Source organism: Agelaius tricolor, unplaced genomic scaffold (assembly GCF_023055355.1).
Source record: "Agelaius tricolor isolate 1412-34295 unplaced genomic scaffold, bAgeTri1.0.p SCAF_3, whole genome shotgun sequence".
Lineage (NCBI taxonomy): Eukaryota > Metazoa > Chordata > Aves > Passeriformes > Icteridae > Agelaius > Agelaius tricolor.
The window spans coordinates 7,647,299-7,667,827 of record NW_027269263.1 but is presented as its reverse complement, the minus strand read 5'-3'; the positions used below and the strand labels follow the sequence as shown (position 1 = coordinate 7,667,827).

At 37.4% G+C, this 20,529-nt stretch overlaps 1 protein-coding gene across 2 annotated transcripts in view; it reads right to left on the bottom strand.

The window, feature by feature from the left end:
* The window catches only part of CCDC91 (coiled-coil domain containing 91), a 114,634-nt gene that overhangs the window by 48,830 nt on the left and 45,275 nt on the right, over positions 1–20,529 (bottom strand). For both annotated transcript variants that reach the window (XM_071422342.1, XM_071422343.1), the window contains exons 7-8: positions 13,826–13,903; positions 4,212–4,319 (exon numbers count right to left, since the gene is read on the bottom strand). In XM_071422342.1, the coding sequence (XP_071278443.1) occupies positions 4,212–4,319; positions 13,826–13,903 (186 nt within the window). The remainder of the gene's footprint in view (positions 1–4,211; positions 4,320–13,825; positions 13,904–20,529) is intronic.

The window sequence follows — 20,529 nt, the reverse complement described above, 5'->3', positions numbered from 1 at the left end:
AGAGAACTGTCATTCCACATTCTAGGAGTTGTTGGGAGACACAGTGGTACTTTTCACAAAAGGTTATGCAAAACACATCAAAATGAATCATCCAAATATAGAGAAGATAAGATACCTATCACATTCCAGCAGCTCATGACTATTGTCACACCAGTTTCTTGATTGGTCACAGGCTGTTACTGAAAGCATCACACACTTTAAAAGATGGGCTCCAGCCAGTGGAATTTTTATTCTGACTGACCCTTCAGCAGTTGTTTTCATATGGAAGATAAACCAGTACTTCTCTGAGTGAGTCTCAAAGAGACAAAACATTTCATGCAAGAGATTTTGAACTACTATTTATCATACAAATGACAGCCAACATCATGATAAAGCATTGGAAAAAGCATTAAAGACATGGGGGTAACTCTAGTTGTCTTAAATGCTACTGCATTTACAAATGTGAGATATGTTTCGGACACATAAAATCATCATGAAAAATAACTGCTTTAGGTATTTAAGATTTTATTTTGATACACAGATCATTGACTGTTTTAAGAAGAATAAAAATATATACCCTGCTATAGACACATTTTAACACCATCTGCTTTGATTGAATAGTATGACAAATTTCTGAGTATTAAAAAAAATCTATTAAAAATTTGTTGATTATGTTTTTCACCATGTGTTTTCACACAGCACATGAGTAAAACCACAAGATCACAGATGATGTTCATTTCCAGAAGACATCAATATTTGTGTCTCAGAAAATTATGAGTATGGAATTTGTGATTTGTGATTTTCCAACTTGTAAAGAACTGATATGGTATTTTCTGATGTCATCAAACTCTAGAAAAGTAAAACTGACAATCACAGCTTTCCTAAATATTCAGTATATGACATGACTGATTTCTGGCACAGATAAAAAGAGTTCTCTTTGTCCTGTTCATTGATGGAGGACACCATGACACTGGTGTCCCTGAATGTGCCACAAGAATGTGCCTGGTTTGCTTTGTGAAATGTTGGCATCATGGAATCACAGAATGGCCTGGGTTGGAAGGGACCTTGGAGGTGACTGGGTTCCAACCCTCTACCATGGGCAGGGACACCTTCCACTATCCCAGCTTGCTCAGAGCCACATCCACCCTGGCCTTGGGCACTTCCAGGGATGGGGCAGCCACAGCTTCTCTGGGCACCCTGTGCCAGGGCCTCACCACCCTCACAGGGAAGAATTTCTTACTGACATCCAATCTAAACCTGCTCTCTGTCAGTGTGAAGCCATTCCCCCTGTCCTGTCACTCCAGGTCCTTGTCAAGAGTCTCTCTCCATCTTTCCTGTGGGCTCCCTTCAGGCACTGGAAGGCCACAATTGGGTCACCCCAAAGCCTTCTCTTCTCCAGGCTGAACAATCCCAATTCCCTCAGCCTTTCCTCCCAGCAGAGCTGCTCCATCCCTCTGATCCCCTTGGTGTCCCTGCTCTGGCCTGGCTCCTTGTGCTCCCTGTGCTTCCTGTGCTGGGATCCCAGGGCTGGAGGCAGCTCTGCAGGGAGGGCTCAGCAGAGCAGGGCAGAGGGGCAGAATCCTCCCTCCCCTGCTGCCCACACCACTTTGGATATGGGAATGTATTTCCTTGGGAAAACCAGCAGCCCCAAAGGCTGTCACATGGGAAGGAACCATTCCAGTGATCATCACCCAGGATGCTTCCTGCAGAGAGCCAGTTTGCTGACAAACCTGACACATAATCACCAAATATCAACTGCAGGCAGTTTTCCAGTTGGAAACTGGATTAGGACCATGCAATGAGGTCTTTCACTTCTTTCCCCATCCTGGAAAACACAACCTTGTACACTGAACAGTGTACAGGACAGCAGGACAGCTCCTCTCTGGACAGGATTTTAACCTGCACCTCCACCTGATGTAATTAAACCTCAAAATCAGAAACTTCAATAAACTTTAACAGAAGGTTAAAGACAAACAGAGAAAAACAGCTTTTCTTCCATCTCAAAGAGACTTTTGTGAGGGAGGGGCATGGGAATTTAGGGGGGAAATGAGAGTAAGTAGAAGGCATGACAAAGGAGTCATCATGAGATAATCTTGTTTGTGTGGAACTAGAAATAAAACAGCAGAAAATTTAAAAGGAATGGCAAATGAGCACAAAAAACTATGTGGTTTGACAGTTTTACACAGGCTTAAAACTTTCAAGGCAAAATACTGCTTGTAAGGCACAAATATTGGAAGGGAACCAAAAAATGGAAACGATTTTTGTGTTGAGTGTATACTTGCACTGTGTGATTACTGCTGCACCAAAAAAATTCCTTACAGTGATACAAACACTCATAGATCACCATGTAAAGGTGGCTATGCATGTACAATCCCATAACACAAAACAGCAATGAAATGTTTGTATAAATATCAGCAGTCATTTCATCAAACTCAAGTTTTGTTATGTTAGCACATAACAAAACCATTTGAAGAAAAAGAAGTGTGAAAATAAACATGAGAACATACATTTAAGAATAGATGGTTCAAAAAGAAGAAAAAAACATGCCACCCATTTCTCAGATCTTTCAACAAAGTTTTATGAGTGAATAAAATCCGCCAGTATAAATCATATTTAATTAAACCTGATAGCTCAACCACAAGCACCCACACTTGTCTATTTGATTAGGCTTCAAAATCCCAGTGTTGCATTACAATGAGAGGTGAAAAACCTCAATTGTATTGAATAAGAAATGACTTGGAAATTAGTGAACAAAATTTACACTTTTTCTGGGCTCCAAAGGGGTGTTAAATGCAGACATGATGTGAACTGGGCACTGTGTTTTGTCATAACCACTCTCTGTCCTATGGCCAAGAACAGTTTTTTACATTGTTGGGTTCTCCCCAGGTAAATCTGAACCTCTTCAGCGTGTTTCCACACTTCTATCCCATTTTTGGGGTTTTGATGCACATCTGACTGATCACACGTGCAAGTCATTGCTCAGTCTGTAAGAACAATCTCAAAAAATCTTCCTGTGAAATTTCTGTATTTCATGCAGTTCATTCCTTTTTAACATTCAGAAAGTGGTATCAAGTTAGCAAACAATGTGTTCATTTCAAAAACACAAAACATTTTTTTAAAAAAATCATTTACTTTACATTTTACTAAATCGTAGAGCTTTAAAGCAAGTACTAATAACTGCAATTCTGTGCAATAACCTCACTCATGATACAATCAGTTTCTCCACATTATGACATCTTTCCTTCATACTTTTGACACAGATGCTTATGTATTTAATACACATTTGCACTAGGTGTTAATTGATATGGTTAGCACAGTCAAATGGTTATAAAACACTTCTGGAAATAGTGGAGTCCTTCAAAGGGACTTTTGATGTTTTTAGGACTAAGATACTCCAAGAAAATTTTAAAAAAGTGATCCTTGGTATTTTTTGCAGAATTGTTGCTAACAGTACTTAAAAGGTAACTTAGTTGCAATATAAACAACTCCAGAGGGCTACTAACAAATTAACTTCTTGGTTTTTAGACTTCCATGCTCATGGTCATTTTGATTCAAGAGCTGCACTTCAGTCAAACCAAGATCTTATTGATAACAAACCAGGTTGACACTGTTCAGAGACTCATCTCTAATTGCTCTGATCTCAAATACTTGCTCTGCAGTGTGCTTTTACTCAAGTCATGCTAAATGAGCCAATTTAGGCCAATAATGTATACATATATTTCTGGATATTATATAACTCCTCACAGCCTTTTATTTTTAGGTAGGATTTCTATGAAATAACAGAAGGTGTGGACAACACATCTTTTCATCTACCATCTAAGAACCATCTCAAAATTTGGACCAAAGATTCATGAAAATCCCACACAATCAAATCCTTCATTTATCTACATAAATGAAAAATAATTGAATGGTTTTTCCAAGGCCACATAAAATGGCAGCTGTTAAGAAGTATTAAGTTGCTCTGAGACTTTTTCTCAATGCTACACTCTCCTTGAATCTCTTCCAAGCAGGCTCCAGTGTTATAGAACATTTTTGATCCCAACAGATGAAGAGTCTCTATTTATATAGCATTTTTAAATACTTGTGTTTAGTGGCATGCTGAGGAAACAAGGTGAATGAGAAATGATTTGGATCGTTTTTTTGGGGATCATATATGTTAATATTTTTTTCGAACAGGAAAGAATTGGCACTAAAAGAAAATCATGGAAATTCTTGCATGTGCACATCCATACCTGAGCATCAAGGAGCTCTTGACATTTGTGAGAATGCTTTTCAATGGCTAATATATACTGCTTTTCAATAGCTGCTTCTTGCTGCTGAACTGTGGATTGTAGCAGTGCCTGCAAAAAAAAAGGCACAAAATACTCAACAAAGATATAACTGGGATGTTTATTGGTAACTGCAGATCCACTAAGGCTCATCTACAACCAGAATGTGGAATGCTGTTATAAAATTTGGAATGTGCAATGATTAAAGTACCTTTCTGTGTAACACTACCTTGTTTTCACTCATAACTAACATTTTTTGTATCTCAGATTTCTTATACAGTCTGCCTAAAAGACAGCAGCACACAGAAGATAGAGAGGGAGAGTATTTCTGTTAAATATACTCAGTTTAGTGGGACCACACAAGAAGAGGAGCATATGAAAGCTGCTGAAGAGAAGAAAAAAAAAAAAAAAAAGAAAAAGCCAGACATATTTCCCTGGCTGACAAAACTCCACATCCTCTCGGCACTGTGTAAGATCCCATGGGCCAAGCATGATCTTCACAACCACAAGTCAAGTAAAAGCAGATGGAAATTCTGAGTAACATAAAACATGAAAGAATGCCCCCCCAGGATGTTCACACTTGAATGTGAAGCAGTGGAAGTCGAAGTGTGGAAAGTCAAAGCGCCAAGGCAGTAACCAGCAGCTGATGGGAGCAGGAGCTGTGAGCGTGCAAGCGCGTGTTTGTGCACAACGCCTGAACTCACACACGCTCGGCTCAGCCCTGCAAAACCTCCAGCATCTGAATGCAGAAATAGAGACAAAAAACTGGAAGATACATGAAGAAATCAAATTATCATTTGGAGAATTACGCTCAAGTTTGCCTAAACAATGATGGCAGCTAAACATTTACCTGGCTCATGTTGATTTAAGCCTTTTTTCCCTGGTAGTATAAAGTCTTTTGGCCACTTTCCAAATATTCATCAGGCTATTTATACACAGTGTACCAAACTATTCTTAACTAGTAATCAATATATTGAAATAGTTAAAATGACTGGGTAAGTTAAAACAGATATGACTTTTACAGAAAACAGACCTTTGGCCCAAATGCAGACAAAGAAAAAATCCCCATCTTTCAAACAGTCTTTATTTTAGGGATACATTTACTTCATGGAACATAACACACACATCAAATAAAATTTTGAAGACTTTAAAAAAACACCCAAGCATGTATAAAAAAGATAAAATCTTCTGACAATTTTTCAATTACCTTTCCAAATTTTTCACTAACTATCCTCTTATGCCAAAATCGCTGTTCTTCAGTAATGCTGTACCATGGTAGCAGTTCTCAGCACAAGCTCAGTGATTAAAAAGGTTAAAACTTGTGCTTAATCAAAGTGTAAGAATACATTGACTGGTGTTTGCAAGGTATTTATCAAACTGTAAGTTTACTTTCAAAAAAGCCAATTTATTGCTTACTAAATTAAATTCTTTCATTCCTAGAAATTTGAGCACTCAGAAAAACTGAACTCTCAAAGAAGTGTAACCTCTGTACATGAATCTTTATACTCTGCCTGAATTAGAATAGCCACATATCACTGGCAAAAATTAAGCCTGGACCTTGGGGTTTGGGTTCTTTCTTTTGCCTAAATTATTGTAGCAAGGGATGTTTCATGTAACCAGTACAAAAGAAAACAAAATAATCCTGTTCTTAGGGAACACAGTAACAGAATGGTCATTAGGCTGCCATGGCATTTCTCAGACAGATCTTGCTCATGCCAAGGGTTGAGTCACCTTATGCACTTTGCTTCATTGGCAACTGCTAAAATCCTATTAAATGGTATAAAGAACTTTCAGTTTTCAATGAAATAAATATTATTCATTGGATGGCATGTAGAGGCTGTTAATTTTTTTTAATTAAGCTATTATTACTATTTTTCTTTGGAAAATACATAAAATTCCACATTTGGAAACAAAAGCCTTCCTTTTCTGTCATACTCACTATTAACACAGTTTAGATAGTACCACAGGGTTGATGCTGTATTTGACTGTTCCACTGGTTGGCCAAGTGAGGAGAAAGAGAAAAATTTCCCTACATAGCACAATACTACAGGTTTCTCTGTGGGAAATACAGCACAGGTGTGTGACACCCATCCAAATCTCTGGCAAATTTCATGATAATCAGCTACTCAAATTAAAAAAAATAATTTACCAATTAGCTGATTTGCTAAACTGAAACACTATTTGGCTGCTTGATGACCAGTATCTCTAATGTTATAGTTACAATGATAATGACACAAACTCTTTTGATTAATTGCTATCCTGGGCATATACTCTTATCACTACTGAAACACCACTTTCTTCCTTAATTAGTTAAGGAGGAGTTATTAATTATACTGCTGGGCTGACATTCCATAAATCTACAGCCAATGACCTAATACCAAGCTGGCATTCTTGAAACAGTCTCCATTTAATGGAATCATTTCAAGTAAGGTTACAGCAGAATGAGGCCTATGGCACCTGCTGCATGAAGTCAAGGGTAGGATTTCAATATGAGTGCTCTCGTTAATTTATTTTTCCTTCTATATATGGTGCAATCAACTTCCTTGACACTGGTTGGGAAGGATCATCACAGAATCACAGGATCATAGGATTTTAAGGGTTGGAAGGGACTTTAAAGATCAAAACTCCCTGCTACAGGCAGGGACACCTTCCACTAGACCGGGTGGCCCAGAGCCCCATCCAACCTTGGCTTCTTCCCCACTTTCTGATCTCTCTACTAACCCAAAAACACTCTCAGAGAATTGATACTGCTTTTCCTTCAATACCAAAACATCATGGTGGCTTCTGACAGAACAAACAGAGTGAAACCCCTTTAAGTTCTCTATAGTCTTCATTTGAGTTTAATATGGGCTGCGTTATAAAAATCACAGAAAAAAAACATTATTTCCTCAAACCATTATAAAAATCTTCACACATCTAAATGACTGAACAAAACATTTTTAAATTAAATGAGGTAAACTAAGTAAATTAGTCTGAACCCTTGTTTGAGCTCAGATAAAGAACTAACCTTAGCTTTAAGTTTCATACATTGAAATAATTTTAGAAGACCTTGAGCTGAAAGGAAATTCAAATATCATAAGAACCATGATCACTGGTCAGAGAATTTAGTCCTGGAACTGACAGCTCACTACCTGTGTGGTGGGAATCCTGGAGAACACACACCAGGGACTGAAAAACTGCACTGTGCCCAATATGAGAAGAAAAGCTTAAAACCACCAATGATCACAACACTTCATCCTGTATTTCTACAGTGTGTTATGTACTGAGTACCAGATTATCTCTAAAATTTCTCCTCTTACTTAAAAAGGCAAAAGTGCAGGAACTATGGTTTTGCTAAAAGTGGACACCCCAGCCTATTTTTAGTACAAACCTACTTGCACAGCCCTAGTGCTTAATGTGTTCATTCCACTGGCAATAGAAACCACAGCTACTTGCCCAGACAGAATTTATTCTAAGGCCAGAAGCTAGAATTTATGAGAAACCCTCTTGAATTAAATAGCCAAAATAGGACCATTATCCCAATTCTTCACAAATTCCCTAAGAGTAACAAATTAGCAAACCCCTTTCTTTCAACTCTTTTTACTACAGGAAAAAGCTATTCAGGATAAAGGCAACAGGAAAAACAAAGCAGAGGTCATTATCCTCTCTTATCTCTTTTGAAAAAAAAATAAAAATTAAAAGCAATTCTGCCCCATGTAAAACACAGGCTTCCCAGACACATAGCATTGTGTGAAAATGTTAAACCTACTCATATGTGACATCAGTATGAAATACAAATCATGGTGTACACGTTGCTGGGTTATGTTTTAGAATGTTCCTTAAAAGCACTGCATCAAAAGCCACAGTCGACCCAAAAGAATATCCTGCTCAAGCATCACTGGCTTGTTTAACTAGCTAAATGGAAGTCAGTACATAAAACCACTTCTTTACTTCAAAATTGCTGAGTCAGGATGACCAAAACAAGTCATCTTTAAAAATAAAAGTTACAAATGAGAAGTTACCACACTGCTTCAAACATGCGAACTGCATTAAATACAGCAATAGTACTTTGGAATTTTTATGCTTTATAGCATTAGACAATGATTCATCTAATTCAGCACACTGTCTCCACCATTTAATAACTTGCTGCTACTTAATTTGAGGGTGAAATGCAATTAACCAATTGCTGAACGAAAAAACAGAGCAGAGGACAATGCAAATTCTTTCCTAACCCGTGGAAAAGAGGCATTAACTCAATAAAATGCAGTATTTGGCTAGTTGGGTTCTAATTCAGCTATTAGCTAAGACAGAGATGATACAAATAAAACTATTTAGAAAAAGTATTTTTTGCAGTGATATACAAAAAATAATTTTTTATTTGTTGAATATTTGTGGATATTTGTTGAATATCCACAAGCAAATTCAACTGCTTGTGGTTGAAACTGTGTTGATCCATACCAGTAAGGATCATCAACTTACAGTTTGAATGCTATGCTGGGTTTATCTAGATAGCTCAGTTTTACTGGTATGTGAGGGCAAAGGATTTATTTTCCACAAAACAATGTTCTCACAGACTCCTGCCAGAAACAAACTGCAAACTCACTCTTAATCTTCTATTAACCTTCCAATTTTTATAATATTTAATACTCTATTTATTATTCCATAGTGAGAAGCACATAAAAAATTCATCCTTACTAGAAGGGGAGGGTGAGATTCCTTGCAATTTTTATAATTGCTTTCAAAATGTACCGGTCATTTTAATCAATGCTAAAATATTCTTGATAGCCAGATCTCTGAAAGTATGAGATTGATTCCACCTTGCTTTTATTGGAATTCTGTAGAGAGACTTCCATGGTAGCATCATTGTTGTACAGAAGTACTCTTATACTGTAAAATCCCAAGGAATCTCTCCAGCCACCAGCTCTCCATGAGAAAAAACAATGTTGTTTTATATTCTAGGCTCACTTGAATCCTAGTGTGACTTGCACATGAACAAGCATAGAAGTTGGAAGTGAAATACAAGCCCTCGCAACAATTTTGGATTTGTCCTTTTATTCATGTGTCAGGCCTTTCTGAGCCAGGATGTCAACTTGGAAACTTAATAAGCTAAGCTGATGTTTAAAAGAGCTGAAAACTGGCCACATTTCAGAGCTTTCCCTCACTAGGGATAAATCATGTCTAAAAAAAGATATCCTGATACTAGATTAACTTCTTTTGTAATGAAATCCTTTAAAATTTCCTTTGTTTATTAGAGGGTAACCTTTCAGTTCAGAGGTGTATTATTGGCACAAATATTTTTGAAAGAAAATCTGATGGCCCCCACATATTCCATGCTTTGAAAATCTGTCTGTTCTTACATTCTGAAAATCTGAAAAAAACCCACCACCTTACACTGAAAACTGGTGGACAAAACTCTTACTGCAGCAAGGGCTGGGAAGAGCTTTGCACCTTGAAGTTCATTTCTATAAAGGTAAGACACCTCTGATTCATGCAGGTTGTCTTTTACAACCCTGTTGATTGCATAAAATAATCTAAGGAAATAAACCCCATCTAATAAACAGACCTACCTGTAACCTCATATTCTTTAAAGCTTACATTAGAGGATAGTTCATAGGATGAGAAATAAAACAGATTAAAACTATTAACTCATCTATTTACAGAACTGTGACAATTTCAGAACAAAAGCTTGACTAAACAAGCACAGGAGAAATTCTTATGTTGCTTGTGGTAAATATCTTCAGATGTGATGTGATCCCACAAGCAAAACTTCCAAGATCTACATTTACTTTTCTTTACCGTGGTTAATTACCAGGGACAAAAGTTTAAAACAACAATGACATGAAAGACAGAAATTAAACAAAATTAGGTAAACATGAGAAGGGGAAACTTGGCCTACACAGAACACTGAGTTAATTTTTAATTTGCTTTCCTGTGGTCTTTAATACAAATTTCGTGACTGTGTTGTGGATGGTTTATTTGTTGTAAGGAAGATTAGAATGTGAGATGCTTAACAATGGCCAAGGCTTTTGAGGGTTTGTGCTACAAAGCATCTAATGGTCTCTATTAATGGATTTCCAAACACATTCAACAAGTGAACATTCCAAAGATAACTGAATTTAATTCTAAGGGCTTTGGTATATCCAGGTCCTTGAAAATAGGTCGTCCAATATTTGGCTTCTCGTGTAAACTGCATTTTCAGCACTGCTGCCATATTAAGGACCAGTCAGGAGTAGGAATCGAGGGGGTTTGTCCTCAAACTTGAGTACCTGGTCTGCTCAGGGACACCACACTAGTGAATGCTCCATGTGGAGAAATACTGTCCCTTTCACAACAAATAAGTCCCCAAAATACAGGAAAGGGGCTTGAAGGAAGTGTAAGGCATTTGGAAGTACAGGAAGATACACCAACAACATAGAGGTCTGCAGCAGCACATCTGGAAGGAGTGGACTTAGCTCTGAAGGAAAGAAAACTGTGTTTTTCTGGTTACCAAAGTGGCAACTCTCTTTTCCATTGTAAACCAAAAGGAAGGCACATTCACAAATCCAGCAGCAATAACACTTACCTATGCCAGGAACACAGAAAAGACAAGTCAGCCAACTTTCTTCCACTGTTGTTCCACTCAAGGTTTCAATACCTGAGTTACAGGATTTGGGGTTTGAGGCATTCTGGGGATTATTTCCTGGGGCTAAGGATGAACTGCTCATATTTTCACAAGCTATCCTTAAACAACCCATGTTGGCCATTATAAGTTGAGCTGCGGCTCTGCTTGGAGCAGCACCACAGAATTATAATTGAATTGGTTTCAGAGAGGATTAGTCAGAATTACAACACTTTTGACTGCAACACAACCTAATTAGGGCCTGAGCAATCCCCTGATTAGAAAAGCCCTCATCAGTTCACCTTATTAAATCCCCAGGAATGCAAAATAAACCTTTTGTCATCACAAACAAGATCTTCCTTCTCATGCCTTTTTTAAATGACCCATAGACTTGTTTAGGTGAATTTCCACACTCAAGGTAACATGGGGATTAATAAGATAGCATTTACAAAAAACCTACTGAAAATCGAAGTTACTTCTGCATATAAACAATATGTATTAGAGTAACACAGTCTAAATTCTAAAGAAGACATATTTCAGCACAAAATTAAGTCTGGCTAATCATGAGTAAATTAAAAGAGTTAATAAATCTCACGATTCTGTCTTTCACTAAAAGGAGTAATCAGATTTACTTTACATCCCTAAAAAAATGCTACATTTGGTTATTTTATTATATTTTATTTATTTATATCTTATTATAAAAATGCTTATTTGGTTATCTAATTGCCACCATATCTGAAAAATAGAATAAACTCCTAAGGATCTGAGCAGTTAAAAAGCCCCAAGAATGTAAGATACTACTTCTATAATTACAAAACCACATTTCACTTGCTTACTTAAGAAAAAATAAATCTTAGCCCTGTTTCATATTGAAATATTAACAATGAATTAATATTTTAAAAGAATCCATGAGATAATTTTCTCAAACTAAACTACAGAACAGATTTTGTCTCCACTGATGATACAGTGTTACTTTTTTATTTAAAGGACGTGGCAAAGGATTACAAGAAAGGTATTAAACAACCAACCAAAAAATGCTTGGGTTTTTTTAAAAACCCTGATGAATAAGTCACCTCATGTTTGCAGACAGGGCTGATTGCAGTAATTTACTCACAGCTTGGCATATCTGATACTATTTCTCATCAGAGTGTTCAACTAACCACATGAGGCAACAGGAAGGCTTGTATGAAGCATTTTCATGTCATGGTTCCATGGTATTAAAGAGTGACTCTATATAACTTGAATATAAACATTCTATGAGAAATAATACACTAAATATAAACATTGTTTAGAAACACAGGGTTCAATTAACTCCCTAATCTTTTGTGCCAAATCACTGAAACTGATAAACATAAATCTTATTTTCCAGAAGGCATGTCAGATCTACCCAGCTGCTGCTGACTGGTAAAAGAGCTTTCAAAAGTTATTATAGCACATAAATGTATCCCTTTACCCAACTATACAGGAAGAAATTATTCTTTTAAAGGGCCAATATAACCCATGCAGAGCTCTCCTTTAGTTCACACAAATCCATTAAAATGGTGAAAAATTACACCTCAAAAACATTCAAAACTTTCATTCAATACCATAAAATTGTTGGATTTTACAATTTGCCTATATTTTCAGAACTAAAAAGAAGGAAACATAAGTGCAGCAATTACCAAAAGCTCACAAGCTTTTTCAAATATAAGTCCACCCAGGAACAGACAGACATTTTACACGTATCTAGAACAAAACAGAAACTAAAAATGCTGCCATTGAAGATGTTCAGTGGCACATCCAAAGGTGCACACTCCACATAAAATTCCCTTTTGAGAATTTCTAAGGCAAAGGGGTCCTCAAAGAAATAAGGGAAGAGGAGCAAAATTCTCCCCCAGAAGTGAAATGAGGGAGGCATGGAGAAGTGGGACACCACCAGTGGCCATGTTTAAGTTTTCTCAGGAATGGAAACTTTTGAAATGTTCTTCTTGACAGGTTCAGAATCAAATTACTGTAAGTCATATTGATGGAGACAGACACGTTTCTACAGAGAGCCAATTTCAATATTAGTTAGAACACTACTGAAAGTTACTAGCAAGATTATTAAAAGGCTTTCTTATTATCATAAAATCATTAATATTGGAAATGATTGCTAAAATCATCATGTCCAATCCCTAACCTAGCACTGTCAAGCCCACCACTACATCTTCCTGCCCTCCATGCCAGGTCATTCTTTGGTTACAATTTACTGCTACCAAACAGTTAAAATCTGAAATTCCCCTTCACTAACTACATTGTCAGATTTGTGTACTTAGCTCACAGTTGCCTACCAGATCTTAAGTTTCCCTTTTCATTTTCAAAACCAGCCTTAATTTCCATTCCCTATTATCACAATTTTAAGTCTAACTAGAATTCTTAGCTTTACCTTCTCCTCCTAACTTGATTCAATTTTTGTCCTTTGTGAGTTTCTTACCCAACAGTTTCCATAACAGAACAAAAGACACAGATTTATGCTCCATGGCAACATCCAGTTCTTCCATTTTACAAGCTGGCAGGAACTAAAACGGCATGAAAGAAGAACTACAGATTCAGCTTTATTTCATCCATAACTCCCTCCCTTAGTGCTGTGTGGATCAAAACCTGCTGAACTGCTCTGTGATGATGCTTTCCTGCAAGTGCAGCTCTGGAGACTGAAGAGGTCCAAAACGTGGATTTGTGATAAACAATCCAACCCAAAGTTTACCACAGCTGACTGAGAATTTTGGGTTTGTTCTGGTTTTAAGTTTCCTTACTGAAAATGGCTAACCAACTCTATCTGAAGTTTTCCAAAGTGCAGACTGGGAAAGCATGTCATGCAAAATTTCAAACCAAACAATCTAAATTGAAAGCAACAGAAAAGACAGTGAGAGAGGTCAAGCAATCAGCACAAGCAATACTAATAATTGTGCACTGCAGGCACTCATCCTGTTCACTACTACAATAACACCATTTGGAAATTGTGTTAGCTTGGCAACTCATTTACCTTGAATTCTTCAACAATAATAGTTAAGGCTTCATGTCCGGCTTTTCTCATGTCTTCTAATTCCTGCTTATGCTTTTCCTGTACAAAAATACAGAAAACATTAGGCACATGACATAACAATTTTAATTCAGGAGAATGAATAAATAAATAAATAATTAAAAATTATTTTCCTGTTTTGGTATCTTTCATGAAGAAATGCACACAGCTTGATCCTTTAGATATTATATATATAATGTATATGAATATATATATGTGTATATACATATATATGCTAAATTCAAGTAGGTTCCAGTATTAAACTTATTTTTATTTCTTTATTTCACTTTATAGACCACAGATGGTTCTAAATATTCTCCAAGTTTTGTTTTTTGGTTTTTTTTTGTTTTCAGAACTTTCTTTATTTTTTGGTATACCTGTGGGTGGCGGGACTTCCCAAATCACCTTCTTAGTAAATGTTATTTACTGCCTCAACATGTGGTTACATCATTTTAATCCCACTGTGATGCAATAATGTATCACTGATAACACAAATCATTGAAACTCTGATATTATACAGGTTAAAAACCCCACTTGTTTTGACTGAGGAAGTAAGATATCCCATTTTGGTAGAAAGCACAGTGCCTCTCACTCGCAATACCAGGCAAAGCAAAACACAGAACAAAAAATGCCATTTGTCCCTTTACAATCAATTCCTCAAGTTTTTAGAACCAGTGACTTGTTCAAGGTCATGTCCTAAAGATGTGAGCTGGTAACACAAGTCGAAGTGTTGACACCGAGGCATTCCTGTAACACCTGTAAACATTCTTCTATTCCTGCAGGAAATGTTCAGGGCAGGTATCTGAGCTGCTGCTGCCTGCCTGCCTTCTGTCAGGCTGTGGTACCCTCAGGGGTAGGTAGCTGCCAGTCTGAGCCAGTATCTCAGAAAGTTATGCACTCTCTTCCCTCTCCATTCCTGCACTCATGCAAGAAGGCAAACTGTAGCTCCCTGCTACAGTTCAACTGAAGAGGAAGACAAATTTCAAATCCATCTTAGGCAGCTTTGCTTTACACAATTACATCATTAAAAGTCCTCGATAGTGGAGTCATTGCACCAAGATTTTTGTCTCCATAAAATCAATTCTTCTTTAAGATCATCATTTAAAAAATTACAAATAACATTTAGCATCATTATGAGTCTGTTAAGTTCTTATTTGAAGATATAAATATTTCCTTCAATTCACCCAACTGCAGAGAAAAACATAATAGTAATCCTGAATGCAAAGGAGAAATTGAGGTAAACATGATGAAAACTAATGAGAAACTGAGGTAAACATGATGAGAATCTGTCCATAATGGCTAATTAATATACACACTAGAGTGTGCTATTGTGTATAAAATAGAGATTGGTCACTGTTTCTGTTCATGTGAAATGAGAATGTGAGCTCTACAGAACTAAGACACGGGAGCATCTCCAAGTCTCTAGCAAAGCAAGTATTTCCACTTTGGTCCTATCATCAACATCCTAGTGAAAGATGCAGCTAAGAACCTTAAGATAAGGAAAAATACAGGGAGGAGGGAAAGATTTCAGATATCCCAAGATAACCAAAAACCCCCACATTATACACAATCTTAAGCTCACCACAGGAAGCAAGGAGACACTGATTTATTTCATACAAGTAAACATAATTTGTATCTCAAGCATAACAATGGAAGACTCTGAGGTGAAAAATGAAGTGAGGTAGCAAATAAACTTTCACAAGCAACTGCCTAACATCGTGGTGGTGAGGACATTTCCTGCTGAGTTAGAAATGAGTTGAGCCAGAGTTGAGTGAGTGTGAACAGAGCAGCCTGCTGGGAATATTGTGACTGATTAAATGTGAAAAACTATGCAAAGGAAATAGTATGGAAGAGCCTGCACATGCCCCACACTGAAGCAGAATTACAGTTCCCACACCACTCTCTGAGTATTTGAGGGGTATAATAAGGATCTCCTCCCTATCATATTTAAGACATTAATATTTTGTGAAGAACAATTATAGTTTATATCTGCTCTTTCTTCTTCCCTACAGGATGTGCATACAGAGACCCTCCACTGAAGAGGACATTAAGCAATAAAAAGAAGTGCTAAAGATAAGTATTTTTAGTATGAAAGCACATTTTACTACCAAAACTGCATGATATGGTAAATAGCACCTACACTTGGCCCAGGAATCCTTCTCTGGCTGCACTGAAGTTTTGAAAATATTACACAGATAGTTCTTTGGGATGAAGCTAAAAATGTGCCAGGGCAACTTATGTCCTGGATACTTTCCTACTTCCCCACATAATCTAAATGGTGGGACAGGACAGCAAGAGGAAGCAAGGAAGGAGGAGTGAACAGGAGAATAATGCCAGCGAAGCTGACAAGAAGAGAACATTTCCATTAAACAACACAATAAGCATAAAAGGAATTCTGAGCTTCATAAGGATATTATTATATTTCTTGTCTCAAAAGCATCAGTCTTCAGATCAAATTAAATTCCACCACTGTCCATAAAGAACAAAATATTAATTTGGAAAGGGCTGCCAGGTGTCATCACTGGCTACTGATACTGAAGCCAGTTGTAACACCCAACACAACTTTACACAGTGCATGTATTCAAAAATCCATCTGTATTTATTTACTGTATTATAATATTATAATTTTAATTATAATTAAGTAATTATAATTAATTACTGATCATAATATATCAGTATTTCTTTACTGTAGTACGCTTCATGATACATATAGGTATGTATGAAAAAACTACACTAGGAGAGTTTTCCTTCTTTCTATAGACAGGAGACTGACCTGCACATTGCAAGGGTCTGGAAAAAGGGCAGCTTAAGGAAAGAGGATCATGTTAGGAAATACTTAAGCAAGTAGGACCCAGTTAAGTCCGTGATGCCTGACAGGATGACCCCACAAGTGCTGAGGGAGCTGGCAGATGTAATTGTGAGGCTCCACTCAATACCTGTGGCTGATCACAATGTCTGGAGAACTGTCTGAGAACTGGATAATGTCATCCCCATAAATGTCATCCCTGCCTTCAAGATGACAAGAAACCACAAGGAGCTACAGGCTAGGCAGTCCCAACTCAGGACCTGGGAAGGTAATTGTGCCAGTTTTTCCTGCCACAGAGGGAAGTTTTTCACAGTAGGGGGCTATGTTTTGGATTTGTGCTGGAAGAAATATCCATAACTCATGGGTATTTTAGTTACTGCTGCCTTTTGACACTTCTCTAAAATCCTCATGGAGAAGCTGCCTAAGTGTGGTCAGGAGCAGCTGAAAGAGAGGTGGATTGAAAACTGGCTGAACTGCCACACCCCAAAGGTGTCCCAGGGGACAAGAAGCTGAACATGAGGCCGACAATCCTGGACTGCATCAGGCTAAACATTGCCCCCAGGTCACAAAAGGTGATCTTACCCCTCCACTCAGCACTGTTAGGGCCATTCCTGTGTCCAGCTCTGGGCTCCCCAGTAAAAAAAACACATGGGCATACAGGAGAGAGACCAGCAAAGGGACACAAAGATGATGATGGGTCTGGGTCATCCTTCACATAAAGAGAGACTGAGAGAGTCAACTGTTAGGTCTGGAGAAGGTTCAGGGGGATCTTATCAATGTACATAAATACCTGAAGGGATGATAGAAAGAGAGCAGAGTCAGGCTCTGCAATGGGCTGCCCAGGGAGGTGGTGGAATCACTGTCCCTGGAGGTGTTTGCAGGAAGACTGGATGTGGCACTCAGTTTAGTTAATAAGGTGCTGTTAGGTCATGGGCCGGACTTGATGATCTCCAAGGTCTTTGCCAACTTAGCTGACTCTGTAATTGCTTTCACCAAGACCTAATACACTGGGTAGGAATTCTGAGGCTACTTGGTTTTTCTCAAAACCTTTCCACAGAAAGCACTAAAAAAGATCTTACAAAGCAAACAACAGTGGAGTGCTGCATATTTATCACAGGTGAGCCCTTCCAAAGGACCCACTGCATACAGCTCACTACAGTACACATGCTGTTTTCCAATATTTATTCTGGATACAATCTTTTATTACCAGTTTCAAACATATGAAATGTCAAATGTCAAAACTAATAGTAATCAAACCCACAATTTATATCAACAAATCTTTAACTAGAGGTACCTTATGCACCTCAAATTGCTAACAGTTCCATCTGCAGCTCTGTTAACCTTTGAGAAGCAACTAAAATATGCTTTAGAAATAGAACTAATTGAAAGAATGTATATTGAATTTTCATAGAGTTGTACCATTCATAACACATAATGATGTTCACAGCACATTCCTAGAGCATACCTTCAGTCTTTTCATGGATGTTTAAAAACCCAAGACGACTGCAAAGAAACTTGACACTCAGTCAAGCAGCTTCAAAAGAATGCAGGAATAAATTTCACTTCAGCATGAGTAAAAACCTTCCAAGATTTACTTCTAGAAGGTATAAAAAAGGAACTCATAGCATCATTATACGTAAATACTCTAATAATTTTATGTCGAGCTGTAAGATCACTGTATCTTTGTCATTTTTCCAATGTAATAAAAAACCTAATTGTTTTCTTCCTTGTTTTTGAAGTATAGAAAATAAGTTTCATTATAACATAAACAATCATATTTAGCACAAAATCAACAGAAAGATAAGTTACATCTTTACATTTGAATATCTTTTTGATTTTCAGGATGTAAACTATTTTCTTTGTCTGCCTCTTTAATTAAAATTCTGGGAACAAACAATGGTGATTTACTTATCTCTTCTTTCAATCTTAACTCCTTTTCACATTTGTAAATATATTTTGGGACACTAAAAGCATTCCAAAGCAGACATACTATATGAAAACTAGCTGATCCACAGCTATTTTCCCATCAAAGTACAAGCAAAGCAGCCTCGTCCCAAATTGTTGCCATGCTCATTCTGGGCTACAAATACATTTTTGTTTGTTGCTTTCCAGAAGACAAATGATGATGTACAAGTTGAACAAAACTCAGAGAATTCACTGGACAACCAGAGACACAAGTATCCATCTTTGCATCAACTTGCTGTATTTGTTTCCTAAGAAAATTTACAAGAATTTAGATCAAAAAATGAAATAACCATCAGCTTGGGAAATTGAGCATCAAATCAAAGAGTTTGGAATGAAGTAAATACCAAGAAATACAGGCAATGAAGATGACAATACAGCCTTTTAAATTATTTCTTAGCTGAAGATCTGCATGAAAAGCTTCTCTTGACTGTGTTGTTTTAGAGAAAAGATGGATATGAAATAAAATCAGATGCTCATCAGTTAGACTATACTGTCCAAACCAGACCACAAACATCATCTGCAACTGAACTCCCAAAATTTTCTTCCATCAGAGAATTGCTATCAAGCTGTAAACATCAAGATTAACTTGTTGGTTATTTGTTGTACTTCCTGAAAAAGTCAAAAATAGTCTCAGCATGAAGGAGGAAAAAAAAAATCCGAAGAGATAGAAGTTACACCTTTACCAGAGAAAACGAAGAAGTACATAAAGAAAAGAAGAAAACTAACTACTGCTCGCTTATTTTAAGATACTGCTATGAATTCTGCAAGAAAGGGATTTTTGCCTAACCTCAGAAAAATTCCAGCTGGAAGGAAGCATCTCCCACAGTCTAGAAAAAGGTATCCAAATCACAGATACAGAGATTTTATAAGAACACTTCCAGTGTATCTTAGAGAACTTGTAATGCAGCTGAACAACTCTATTTTGCTTCCTGTAAAACATCACACTGAACATGGATAGGTTTCATAGTACAAGCTCCTATTCTTACATGGCAGATACACTGAAAACCACCAAAAATGTTATATTCCATACAACAATTATTTAAGTTTACAGTAACTGATATTTTGACTAGTTTACCATTTCAAATACTGCATTAATCAGATTTTTGGTTCAGGCATTCCTGACCCTGCCCTTAATTGGCAATGAGGTAGGCCAGATTGGAGTAAAATATTCCAAATAATTCAGCCTGGGGAATATCCCCTGGACTGGACTTATAACTTTAGTGACTGGGAGTAGGCTATTTATTTTTCTCAGTTTGTGACCAAAGTATTAAATCAGAAAATCACACAATCATTCAGGTTGGAAGGAACCTCTGGAGGTCATCTAGCTTAACCTCCTGCTGAAAGCAAGACCAACACTGAATTCAAACCAGATTGTTCAGATCCTTGTCCAGTGAGATCTTGAAAAACTCTGAAGATGGGGATTTCACAACATCACTGGCTAAGACATCCTAATACTTATCTTCATCATAAAATACTTTTTTCCTTATAACAAGTTGCAACTTCCCATGCTTCAGTCTACCACACTTTCCTGCTACACACCTCTGCAGAATGTGCCTGGCTCCATTTTTCTGACAACTTTGTAGGTATTGACCGTCTGCTATTGGGTTTCCTCTAAGCCTTCTCTTCTCCAGACTGAGTCAGTGTAAATCTTCCCATGCAAAATCTAGGAGTTTCACCACAGAAGGCAATCAGGCATAATTTGTCTTTTGGTAAATCCATGTTGGCCGTTTCCAATCACCTTGTTCATGTGCTTGGAAATGGCTGCCAAGAGCACCTACACCATGATATTCCCAAAGAGGCTGGTGTGCCTGGATCCATCCATCCATCATCCTTCCTGTGTCTTTCCAACAACCACCAGCTTCCCCCAGTCTCTGAGTGGATGCAGAACTCTCTCACA